Source organism: Acanthisitta chloris, unplaced genomic scaffold (genome assembly GCF_000695815.1).
Source record: "Acanthisitta chloris isolate BGI_N310 unplaced genomic scaffold, ASM69581v1 scaffold32584, whole genome shotgun sequence".
NCBI lineage: Eukaryota > Metazoa > Chordata > Aves > Passeriformes > Acanthisittidae > Acanthisitta > Acanthisitta chloris.
In genome coordinates, this window is record NW_008669253.1 from 15,773 (window position 1) to 29,196 (window position 13,424).

Here is a 13,424-nt window from a genome sequence, read left to right on the forward strand (position 1 = left end):
CAGAGGAGATGCTCCAGTCCTCGTAACACCTTCGTGGCAGGAGACAGAATGTGCTTCCAGCAGCTGCAGGTCCCACAGGGTCCAGAACTTGCTGAGCCAACCAGGGCAGGGAGAGCAAGGAGAGGAATGAAGAAACGTTATGCACAACCACCACGACTTTTAGGAACAAAATTTATTCCAATTTCAAACAGAGAGTTTATTTCAGGAGAAAGATATGAAAATCAATTTCCATCAGATATTTCTGTAATAAGGGTGTTGCCCAGCAGCCAGAGTGGGATCATTCCAAGAAACAATCACACTCCTGGACTGGAATGAGAGAGTTTGGAGTCTGAATAGATCCTGACACTGGGCATCTTATTCAGAAACTCCTTTACCCAACCCTCTTCCCTCCCCCCACCCCAACACGCACAACAATACATGCATTGCAAATGACAAGGTTTAAAAACAGCATTTTATATAGTATCTTTTTAAATAGGATAATGTTTAAATTGTCTTAAATCAGGATCCTATAATATACAAGTATAACCAAATAATTTCCACCACATTGGCACTTGTAAAGAGTCTCTGGCACTACTAAAGAAGGGGCATTGGCACAAACCATTAAAACTCTTAAAAAAACTGGGGTGCTGCATAACACACTTTATCTCTGCTGGACTCTAACGACCTGGGCTCTGTACAGGACAATACAATGGTCAGCACACTCTGGAAGGTTTTTTTTTTGTTGGTTTTTTTTTTTTTAAACCAATAAAACACATGAAGAAAAACCATAGTTGAACGCAAGGCCAACATTGCTAGGAAGCAACAACAAGAGACCAAGGAATCCAACTGGAGAAGGGGAGGCAGGAGGGGCAGGAGCTATCTGACACGCTGCAGCAGGAAGGAGCTTTTGCTCACCAGGTAGCCAATCCACATGGAATGGTGCAAGGAAACAGGATGGTCCTCTCCTCACTGACTTCAAGTTTCAGACTGGTTCAAAGTGTGTTGGCTTCTTCAGCAGAACAAAGATTAAAAGTGCACAAGGAGCAGAGGTTAGCCAGATCACTTCCTCAGGCTCCAGATTCCCTACCAGGACGCAGTGTCACCTCTTTTCTGAAGGTCAGTCTGTCGTCTCGACCTGCAGAAAATTCTGACTGGCCTCACGTTCAGGAAAGATGACACAGGCAGATTTGGTTTAAGGTTTGGCACTTTTGCAAGGGCAGGCATTTGCCAGCCAGCAGAGACAGCAGCCAGTCCTGCAGCAAAGCTCTGCTGGCCAAGCTGGAGGCACACAAGCTACAGCTTACTAAGAGAGCACAAGCTAACACTGCTATCTCCTCACACAGGACAGTCACAGACAGCTCCAGACGATGTGTACAGGTCTGACCCACTCCTGCCCCAGTCCAGAATGAGGTTTCAGAACTGTGCAATGCTCTGCCCTTCCCTTCCCAAGGGGCAGCACACCGAGCCAGGCCAGCAGCTACACCAAGCAGGTGCTTGGTAAGGTACAGCACATTCCCAAATCCTTGTGCCCGAAGCCTCCCACAGTTGCCCACAAGGATGCAGAGTCACTCTGCGAGAGACTGAAGCCAAGATCCTCCTCCTGTGCCAGGGCAGCAGCTCTTAAAGAAGGGGAGGGTACAAAACAAGACAAAGTTTCTGATTCAAGTGGAAGGACCACCATCATTCACCTTGGAAAGAAAACAAACTTCTGAGAAGTTATTTCCAAGAACCTGTGTTATCTCAGTGCCAGGCCCACGGCTGGCACAGCTGTAGTGTGAACCATTTACAAAAGGACCACAGAAGCAGAAGAGGCTGGTGCTGCCATCTGCTTCGAGAAGAACAGCACTTAGAATACATGAAGATGATTATAAATCCCTCCTTATAGGACAGTTTCTACAAAACGGATCATTTTGGCATAAAGATGAAAAAAAAATTAAAAAATTAAGCAGTAAAATGGATGCAAAGCTGTCTGACACATGGGCATCCCTCTCACTCCTGCCAAGGGTTACAGGCATCTAAAGAGATGCTCTGTTTCCCTCAGCATCACCCCTCGGCCAGACTGGCTCTTCAACTCTTGGTCCCATGGCTACTGTTCCACCTTGAGCTCTCTAACCACTTGGAGCAGAGTTTGCTTTCTTCTGGAGTGCTCTGAGGCACACAGAGCCTTCCCTCAGCTACTCCAGAAAACAAGAGGGACCTACAACAGAACTACTCCAAATTTCATCCCTCCATCCTTTAGTGTTCTAGATCAAAGCATCTCAAGCATCTCAGACAATTAAGTTTATTCTTCCATGTTGTGCAAACACTGATGTAGTGCTCTGTCTACAAAAGAGACAAAATATCAGCAGCCCCTGCAGCCGCTTCCCAGCGCAGTCTGCTCTCCTTCCGGGGCAATCTGGCTGAGCCAGAGGGTTTGGACCCAGTGCTACTCATTGGAATTGGAACAGGAGCATCACTCACAGCTAAATGACACACATCCAGACGTGGTCAGATCTCCACACTTCCTACTCACTCCCTGCCTTGCCCCTGCACTTCCCTTCCAGGCTGGCAACAGCTTTTGGCACGTTTGTTCCCCTGCCTCAGCTCCTGGAAAAACTCTCTTAGGTGCAAAGGCATCAGGGCCTTCTGCTTCGTGGAGATTCCGGTGGCATCTAGGACCCAGAACTACCTCCACTCTGCTCTCCACCTGCACCAGCAGGAGCTGCTGCCTCTCCCACTGAGCCAACTCACTTGGCACAGCCCTGGAGCTGGTGTGTGTGCCAGTCTCCCAAAGAGGGTCACACTCCTCCAAAGAGGAACACAGCCGCCTGTGCCTCTGGGAATGCTTAAACAGGAGAGAGAACTGCTGCTCCCCCAAGAGCTCTCCTCAGTCTCCTCACCTAAGAACCTTTGGTGTCCCAAAGTCTGTCACCTACCAGCTCTGGTCCTCTCTAAACTCTGCAGGCTGGACAGGACTGAGAACTCCTACAAAGTCCTCACACACTGGCACACAAAGCAATAAACAAGGCTTGTTTGCTGCTAGCAGCCAGAAAAGGCCTTAGAGGATGGCACAAGACTTAGGTTTTCACCCCAGCCACAGTGTGATGTCCAAAGACCACAGAGTCCGTGTGCCTTTGGGAACTGCTGCACAGAGAAGTTGCTCACTCATGTCCCATACTCTGCTCAACACAGTTTCTCTCTGCAAACTGAGCCCTGTGCATGCACAGCCACTCGTGGTGTGTGGGGGATGTGTGTGAGGCAAACAAAACCAAACTAGAATGAAATTAAAAAAAAAAAGAACAATTACAGTCAGGCACTTCCCCAGGCTCAGCAGCTATTGCTCCGAGAGCTTCCATCATCTGTAGTCCATGAACAAAATACAGCAACACATAGCAAACTATGTATAGAACATCAATAATTTAAAAAAAAAAAAATCACAGTCTCCATACCTTTTATAATTGATAAGAAAAAAATAACTCAGAACATATAAAGAATGGAAAAAAGTGATGGCTTTTTTTTTTGTGTGTTTTTTTTTCCTTTTTGTTTTGCCTTTTTTTTGCACAATAGTTGGAGAGCAATCGCTCCTCCCCAACGTTTCATCACAGTGAACCATGGAGCGTGTCCTGGGGAAGGGAAGGGAGAGAAGGAGGGGAAGCAAGCAGGATCAGCAAATTACACCAGAGGCACCCTATGGCACAAGGCAAAGGGACCAGTAGCTTTCTGCACTCCCACAGTCCAGTGAATTCACCACCTCAGCTGGAAAGTGTTGGGGTTTTTCTCTATATATACCACGGGAATGAAAGGGGAGGGAAAAAAAAAAGTGTCTAAGCAACAAAGGAAAGATCAAGATGAGGCTGCCTTAGCTGCTTGGCAAAAATTAAGAAGTAAGCAAGGTGCTGAAGGAATGAGGCATATCCCCGTTAACTGTGAAATAAAGCAATCTGTTAAAAATATGAATCAACTACTCTGTGGACAGAGACATGAGACTCCAGGATAACACTGAGCACTTGCCACTCCACAGATCAGACAATTTTGCAATCATTACATCATCGAAAATTAAAACTTTTTTTTTTCCTGTCATATTTAAAATTTCTTTTTTTGTCTTTTCTTCACAAAGAAGCCTCTCAAGGGGCAAGAGCAGAGCAGGTCAAACCAGGTTGTACTCCTTCAGGTTGAGCTGTAGGATGGTGTCCTTGACAGCTGCAAAGACGAATCGGATGTTTTCTGTGTCTGTGGCACATGTGAAATGGGAATAGATGATTTTATCGCTGTCGGGATTTAAATCCACAAACATCTTGAGGATGAACTCACGGGCTGCCTGGGCATCCCTCTGGGGGCCTGCAGCAAACAGAGACACCGTGAGTGGGTTCAGCCTGACACAGCCCCAGGGCTGATCCACCACAATAACTGACACTGTTTTTCATGTGTTACAGAGCTACAGAGAAATTAAGACCATTTATTCTAGACAAGTCTCAGGAGCTGAAGTGTCTCATGCTCTTAGCTGTGTACCAAAGCCCACAAAGGTATTTCCCAAGGGATAAGTTCAGGCTGAGCTCAGGAATCCACACCTTGGTACCAGCCTGGGTGGGAACACCCACTGGGAAACAGAGACAGACACTGATACACACAACACACTCATCTCCCACCAAGATGGGATGGACACTTCTTCCTAATACACAGATGGGTATTACAGACTGGAGATGGGATGGACACTTCTAATACACAGATGGGTATTACAGACTGAAGGACACAAGGAAATGTTTTGGGAACAAGGGTTAACCTCAGCCAGAAGTGCAGTCTGTCCTGACTGGTCACTCACAGGAGCTAAAAAATGGAATTTCTGCCAGTTTTCACTTTATATTGCTGACAGCTCCCTAGGAAATAGTCACCTACTGGTATTTCTTTCACGCAGCTGCTGTTGCCACATTCCCCATGGCAAATATCAGCTCTTGAGAAGAGTTCTGATGGGAAACCTCCTGGTCACAGCCCTGATGGAGCTGCCTGATCTCCTCCTCCACTATTCCCTTTCAGCCCTCTACAGATGTGTTAGCACCCAGCTCTAACTCACACAGCTGCAGAGCCTGCAGTACTATTTTGGCTAAGGAATTTTGCTTCAGATGAGTATTTCTCTGTCTCACTAGATACTATTTCCCCACAACAGCAGATGGCATGCCAGCAACGACTTCCTGCTGCCTGAGCTTTTTCAGTACCACCACTTGAACAACTTGGGTATCTGACCAGTTAGCTTCTCAAAACAAAGACAAGTCACCTCGTGATGAGAGGGTGAAAAGGTCCAGAACACCAGTAAATTGCCATGTTTATGAAACTGGTTATATGCACAAACACACAGGGAGTAAAAAGTTAGAGTTTCATTATTTAATACTTTGCAGGGCACATTGGAGGGAGTAACTCTTCATCTCAGAGAGGTTATTAGATCATTCAATCACATTCCAGTTGCCTATGTGTGATTAGGACATTTTTGTGATGTTTTCTCATTGTTGTAGGCATTCTTCCTCAAATTAAAATGTTTTCCCCCGTTTCTAGGTCTGAGTTTTCTTTAAAAAGTCCTAACCAAACCACCTCCCCCACTTACTGTAGACAGAGAGTGTTCCTCCTCAAAAACAAAGCACTCACCATCAAACTCTGGGAAATAGTCAACGAGGTGGGAATACAGGATCTTGTCTTCCAACAGATCCTTCTTGTTGAGAAAGAGGATGACAGAAGAGTTTTGGAACCACGGGTAAGTTATAATGGTTCTGAAGAGAGCTTTACTCTCCTCCATCCGGTTCTGCAAGGAGGAAAAAGAGAGTCTTGTTCCCACAGGGAGCTCTCCGAGGCCTTTCTGCTCCTGCACATGCTCTGACCAGCTGTGAATCAGCATCTCAGCACTACCCAGAACACTTTGGCCCCAGGTAGGCTCTGCCTCAAGCTGCATTAGTAAATGGAAAGGAAATGCAAAATCTGATGGGCTCGAGCTTCATTTAATTGCCAAGCCATTCCTATCAAGGGACTCAGAAGTCATGTGAGAGGACTGGCCAACGAGACTTTTTGAACATGTTTTGCCTAGTAGGAAAGGAGGAACTACCTAATGGCACCTTTTTTTATCTATCAGCAAGGGCCAAAATTCAGACTTGCACCTTCAAGGATTCCACCTGATGAGACAGAGGCACAGCCAGAGTACCAGGGTGCAGGAATTGGGACAGGGGATGTGTGAGCAGCTCTCCCCCTTGCTCAGTGCCCTCCACAGCACACGGGACAACCTCAGACTATTTCTGCTCCTCCCGAGAAGTACAGATGATTTGATTACCCTCTGCATTTTCCATCCTCGGGGACATCATGTTCCCTTTGCAACAAGAACTGAAGGCCAAACGCAACAATAGTCGCTAATCCAACTTGGCACCAAGCACTTGGGTATCAGCCTTCAAGAAGCTAGAAAGATGTTCCTCCTTTCCTTCCACCCTGCTGCAGAGTTCATAGAATCACAGAATTTAGGGGTGGAATGGACCTTACAGATCATCCAGCCCCAACTCCTGCCCTGGGCAGGGACACCACCTCACTAGGGTTGCTCAAGGCTCATCCAACCTTGTCTCGAGCACTGCCAGGGCTGGGGCAGCCACAGCCTCCCTGGGCAACCTGGGCCAGTGTCAATGTTCCCATTCTTTGACTTACCTCATTATCCGATTCCACCAGAACTTGGTCATATTCACTAAGTGCTACTAAAAACATGATGGAAGTCACATTTTCAAAGCAATGGATCCACTTCCTTCGTTCTGATCTCTGCCCTCCAACATCCACCATTCTAAGGGAGAGAAGTACATACAGAATCACAGAGGCAGCTGCAATTCTCTGTCTGAATGCAAAGGAGCAGCACACAGAGAATGAACTCTGTTCCCTGCTGTTCCAGTTAGCCTGGCACAGGGGTCTGATGGTATCTGCTTGCCAACAAAACTACCAAGTTTACAAAATATCCTGCTCCAGAAACATACCAAACTGAACGAATAGACAAGTGATACCGAACTCAGCCCCCAGACACCAGCACTACCATCTCCTGTTGCATTCTGCTCTGCAGCAGAGTCTGAGCAGATGAGCCTTTCAAAACTGCTCTGTCAAACGAGCAAACTCTTATTTCCTACTAAAGCACCTGCTTGCCTCAAAGCTTCTCTCACACCAACAGCTTCTTTAGTTTACACTTTTGTTTAGCACATGTTTCAGCTCCTCAGTTTCAGGTCCCACCTGCACAGTACATTAAAATCATTTTGTCGCTTGTCCCAAGTGCCACATCTGTGGTTCACCTTGCATCAAATTCCACACCTGTTCCACAGGTCAGCAAAGCACAAGAAGAGGAACTTTCTGCACCTCTGTAACCAGATGGTCCAAGAGAAGCTGCAGGTTTTATTCCTCTCTGGCACTGCCACATTGCAGCAGGGAAGGGCAGGGAGTACAGTACCAGAGAGAACATAGGTGTGCCCTTCACTCCAGGCTTGACTGCTGGCTGAAGCCTCCAAAGTGTCATCCTGAAGCACAAGGCAGGCACAGAAAACCATCCCCCAAGGCAGGTGCCAGGTGTGACCCAGAAGGAGGTATTTCTGCACCAGCTGTGCCAGCCCTTGGTGGCTTCAGCTACCAACACTCAGCTGCCTCGAGCCACAGCTGCAGCCTGGGACACCAGCAATGCAATCCTTCCCAGGAAGGACACCAAATACTGCATGATGGTTTGCTGGGTTTAAGTGCCACTGATTCCAAAGCAGGTTCTGTTTTCTGACAGTCAAAAGGTTCCACCATCCCCACTAGAGAAGCACCTGTCAGCAGATACTTCCACAGCACACACATCCACTCAAGCTTCTCAGCCAAGCAATGCAGAACTTATCCTTCCTGAAACCATATCACTGCTCTCTCAGTTCAGCTGTAACATGAATACACCTTCAGTACCTGAAGATAATATTCTCTAGGTCAAAGGGGTACTCTATGATACCAGTTGTAGGAACTCTAACCCGTAGCACATCTTGCTGAGTTGGTAGATATCCCGGGGTAGCGATACGATCCACGTCGCTGAGATAGCTACAGAAAGGACAGTGGAAAAAACAAAAACCTACCTTAGGTTGCAGCACATAAATAGACTAAATGTAGCAGCTTTGACATCTGTATTTCTGTAGCATAACAAGTCAGAAGACACATCAATCATCAAATCATCAAATATGATGTGGAGAAATACCAGAATATATCTTTGGGGAAGGGTAATTCATTAGCCAGTTCCCCTGGAGGGGGAACAACTTCACAGCTCTGACAGGAGTGTGCAAGACAATCTTCACTCCAGAGCAAGTTTTAAGTAAAGTGGATGCTTTGTGTTTCAGAATCAAGTCTCATCTGAGGTTTTCTACTTATAACTGAACCTTTGACACCAAACTTAATGGATTCATTATGAATCAAGTCTAAGTTACACATCCATGTAGACCTGTAGGCCAAAGGCCAAACCTGAAGAGGAAGAGCAATGACCAACATACATGGCACAAGGCAGAGTTTCTGGCCTCAGGTGCATCCAGAAGCAGATGTGTGAACAACTGCCTGTAACACCCACCAGAACATCTCATACCCTCATGAAAAGTACCACATGGTAAGGAAACAAACTCTAGACTTCAATAAAGGAAAATAAAAATGGAGAGGTATAATTTGTTAGGCCATCACTCCCACCTACCAGTGCACGCCAGGGATTATATACTTACTATTTAGCTGAGTCAGAAAGCTGATATTCTCTTCTCCTGTCATAACACTCTTGTATTCCAGGGTCATTCCACAATGTTTTAATTGCACTTACATATGGCTGCTCAAATGTCATGACCTTTTCTACATCCACTTCTCGGATCAGCACTGCATTGGCCTGGAGGGTGAAAAGAAGAAGAAAAGAAGTCAAAACACCCACCCTGGGGGCTGTGAGGGCTGTGTCAGCAGCAGGGGCAAGAAATAACAGTGCCCAGCCTACAATCACTTCAAAATATTGAGTATACTAAGCATCAAAAGAAGCAAACTATACACAAAAAAAGGGGCATCTAATTTCCTGGCACACCTTCATCCTCATTGTCCTCATCCCTAAAAAGCCTAAATTAATTTAGACCAGACCTGGCTGAAAAAATTTATTCCTGGACTCAAAAATCAGTAAGCCAGATTTCAGCTCAGATCACATTTCTGTGGTTGAGACCAAGATCCTTCAAGAAGGATTGCAGGAGCAGAGAGAACTACCAGCACAAGGATCTTCTGGGTCCAGCATGTATTCTGCCAACTTCAAGTCCGGATATGACTAGTAACTCAGGCAAAGAAAAGCCCAACACATTTAACAATCCTGAGTCCTTAAAATGAGTAAAAGTAACACCTCTTCTCCACCCATGTGTATCTCAATCCTCACTACCCAGACCAATGCACCACCCAAAGTTGTTCCATCCCGTAACACAACCCAGTACACGGAGTCAGGTATGGAGAAAACGTTTTAACAAGTTAATGGAAAAGAGTTCAGGGAGGCTGAGGTTGCAATGTAGAGAGACAGCAACAGGAACTTGTAAAACAAACCCTAGAATCCTCACAGCCTGAAGACATGTGCCAAAACTGTGAGAAACTTACCTTGTTCTGCTCATACTTGTACAGAATCTTCAGGGTTTCCATGGCTCTGATCATAGACTGCATGGCAGTGAAGATGTTTTGGTACACCAGCTTGGTGAAGCCTTTCTTGTCCTCTTCAGAGTAGCCTGAGCCATGAATTATACGCATCTGCTTAATGAATGTGCTTTTCCCGCTCTCCCCAGTGCCTACAGAATTCAAGAGAGCACGTTAGGAGCCACCTGGAACAAGGACCACGGCAGGAGAGAGCAAGACCATCACACCCTGAAGTTCTTCTTGCTACACCCAAGCACACACTGCTTCCAATCACTTTTCAGCTGTTTTCCAGAACGTCAGGAGACAGTCTGGATGGGCCTGCTCATCCCCTGACAGCGTGGAAGGAAAACATCTCACCCTTTGCAGCAGCCTTCAAACTCAGCTCTGGTACTTGTGACAAATCTCCCGTTACAGCCACTCCCACAGGTTCTGCGTCAAATGTCCCTGGGCCGTCACACCTGACCTGCTCCCAGCTACTCCAGCAAGATGCTACAACCACAGCACCAGTTGGGAAGAGCTCCCGAGCCACCAAGGACCACTGAGACACCACTGAGTGCCCAGGGGAAATCTGCACAGCAAAGTGAATGTTCTTTCACTGTCATCTGGCACAAAATGCTCTGCACCTCGCAGAGTATGTGTCTTTTCATAGGAAAGAACAGGACACACGAGGAAAAAGCATCAACTCTAAAGGAGAACGGAGCTCAACAAACTACTTGCTCATCCACCTGACGTGAACAATCGAGTCAGCACATCTGTGTCCCAAAGTGCTGTGCAAGGTCTGCCCTGAAGGGCTGAGGTGACAGCCCAGCTGTGGCTGATGCCTCCAGCCCTGCCCAGAGCCCTGGGGTGAGGGAGTGAAGAGTGGCCTGGCAGGGGGCAGAGCAGGCTCCGTGCCTGGATCCTGCTCAGCAAGGCCACAGCTTCCTCCTGCCACAGGTTCACTGCCGGCCCCAGCAGATGGGAGGGCAGGACACATGACACAGTCCAGTCCTCTCACCAACAGCTTCCTGCACCGTCACTGGGGCAGGTCCTTCCACTCCTACGTTTATGGCCCCAGAAAAAGTGTCATTTCACAGCTGAAGGCCAACAGACCATACGAAAGGGCAAAAGGAACTTCCTAACGTGGTAAGAATGAGGGAAGAACACCATCAGACTATTGAGGCAGTTACACAGCCTGGATAAATCCACAATTCAGCCAGGACTGTGGAAAATCCCCAGCGACATCCTCTCGGTGCACACAGAGCCCTTCGTGGAGGGGACCAGGTCCTGCTTGTGAGGAGCTCTCACCTCCACACTCCAACCCATGAGCAACAGCCTCAGTGGATACCACTGACATTTCCCTGGAGTGTTTTGGTTCAGTCTTCTAAAACCTGCTATGGCCATGCAGGTCATATAGAAAACACACAGTGGCCCAGCTCACTTGAGTACAGAGAGCAAAAACTCCAAAGTACCACATCAGTGACAAACCCCTTTGATCTGCAGTTAAAAATAAGGGTCCTGGCAGAGCCCCAGTTCTCACCACAGGCACCACCAGGTGCTCCTCACACCAGGGGAGAGATTGATTCAGACAGGATCTCATTCATCCCAATACAAGCTACTACTCACATGGAGATTCTCACTCCTGTTTATCGTGCCAGGCTAAAAGGCAAACAAATAAATATGCTCAGATAAAGGCAGCAAGCACCTAACTAGAAGCAGCATGTTTAAAATAAACACCAAGAACTGACAGAAGTCATGTCAGCATAGTTAGAAATTAACATTGTAAACATTATCAGTAGGCAGCAAACTTATCTCAAACAGAAAGCTACACCCTACCTGGGGGAAAAACTGGAAACTGAAATCTTTTGTGGTTTCTCTCACTGTGGTGAGAAATACCTCTCTGTATTTTAACCACAGTGACCAAAACTGAGAGGGGAAAAAACAAAAAGGTGGTGCTTCAAAGCATTTCAACAATGACAGCGTAAGAGAAACCTCAGCACCAGATCTTCCCTTGCTCCAGAACCGAAGAGCTGAAACACAGACTATTCTTGTCACTCCATCATTGTCCCTTCTTTGGTTAGGGGCCGTTTTTGCTTGTTTGGGAGATTTTAGTGGTTGTTGTTTCAGATATTTTATTTTTTTTTTAAAGTGCCTCTTGTTTTTCCTGAGACCATCAGCAATGCAGCCCAGCACTACCCCAGCAGGTTACAGTCTCTGCTGGGCAGGATCTCCCAGAGCTATAAGGGCACAAACCCCTTTTTTTAACATGACAACGATGGGGAAAGGAGAATCTGAACTCACCGTTTCTTCTGTCAACACCTGAAAGCAGCAGAGTTCACACTAAGTAACTAATGACCCCCAAGTACCTCACAGCCACTTGTCAACTCCTTAATCAGTCTCCCAAGCCTAATCACAAGTCATTTTTGTACAAAATATCCTCTCCACCCAGCAAAATGACAAATGACTACTAGAGGGCAACTTCCAACACCCTGAATTTCTTATCACCACTGTTACTCTTCACCCCAATTTTCTGGTTTAGGCTTCAACAAAGTAACTGTCACTAGATCTAGTGACAAGAAAAGATTCAGCAGAGTTTCTACAAGGTGGAAACTCCCTCCACACCCTCATGGAAGCACTTGGGAAACTCCTCTAATTCAGTCATTAACACTTGTGAATGTTCAGAACTCCAGACAACGGGAGCAACACACGAGAAACCACTGCAAACAGCACTTAACACCAGGGAGAGAGAACACATTACCTGCCTCAGCTGAAGGTGCACAATGTGCTGCACCCACTGAAAAGCATCCAGCAAACGCATCCTATGGCTAGGGCTGCTGCTTATCCACCTCATATAATTTTTTATAAAAATCTGATGCTGAATCTTAACTGTATCTTTTAGAAAAGCAGAAAGGATTCCTGAGCAATCTGAATTATTTCTGAAGTGAAATCCGTAGATCCAGTGGGATCTTCTTAACCCAGATCTATCCTATAGTGCCAACCTATTTTGAAACAGCTGCTTCTGTGGGACTGCTTTAGGGGAGCAGGCAGTGAGAGACACCTTCCCTCATCGACAGGAAGCCTCACAGAAACTGCCACAGCATCTCCCGAGAGCAGGAGCGTCAAGCAACACACTAATTGCAGAGGATTGGCAGTGAGGAGGAGAGTCCAGGCCTTCACTTAACAGCTATCACCAGGCAGTCTGGACTGGAGACTCCCAAAGGGCTGGGGATACCTCCCCTCACCCCTGCAAAGTGTGTTTCACCTGTACCTTCATGGCCTGCCAACAGACCCTGAGGGAATAAACTCAGTTCTTCAGATCTGCTTCCCATTTCAGCTTAAAATAACACAGTATTTAAGACACAAAGCAAGATATGTTCACTGCACAACCAATGATATATCACAGCACCTACAAAAACTGGAACTCAAGTGGAAATTCGGGGAGTACCTCTACGTGAACATCAAACTTAGAGCTACAAGAGGATGCCCAGGCCTGCAGCCTCAGCTGGCTGCTCCTGCAGCTGATCCCCCACCCCTACAAACTCACCAAAACACACAACAGTTATCCATCTGCACAGAGAACTGCACTGTGCCTCCACCTGAACACACCTGTGTTCTCAGGGCTGTACAGGTGATCTTTGCCTCTGAAGGCAACGCGAACTACTACAGGCATTTCCTCCTCGAACACACAACTGTGCATTGCTGCCAACCTCCAGAGCCCCCAGGGCCGTGCCTGCCCTGCCGGGGCTGCACCAGGGCAGCTCTGCGGCTCAGTAGCTGGAGGCCAATTCTCCCCCAGACGCTCCCCCAGGAGCTCATCGCCAGCACGGAGAGCACCAGGGATGTGC

The 13,424-nt window shown here is 47.0% G+C and overlaps 1 protein-coding gene across 1 annotated transcript; it reads right to left on the minus strand.

Moving 5' to 3' along the window:
• Positions 1 to 3,469: 3,469 nt before the first annotated feature.
• On the minus strand, positions 3,470 to 10,914 carry LOC103800863 (guanine nucleotide-binding protein subunit alpha-11). Its single transcript, XM_009073254.1, has 7 exons — positions 10,902 to 10,914; positions 9,568 to 9,752; positions 8,679 to 8,833; positions 7,888 to 8,016; positions 6,628 to 6,757; positions 5,593 to 5,746; positions 3,470 to 4,296 (listed from the first exon to the last, which is right to left on the minus strand). Exons 1-7 carry the CDS (start codon positions 10,903 to 10,905, stop codon positions 4,106 to 4,108), a joined length of 948 nt encoding a protein of 315 aa, XP_009071502.1. The 5' UTR covers positions 10,906 to 10,914; the 3' UTR covers positions 3,470 to 4,105.
• Positions 10,915 to 13,424: the final 2,510 nt, after the last annotated feature.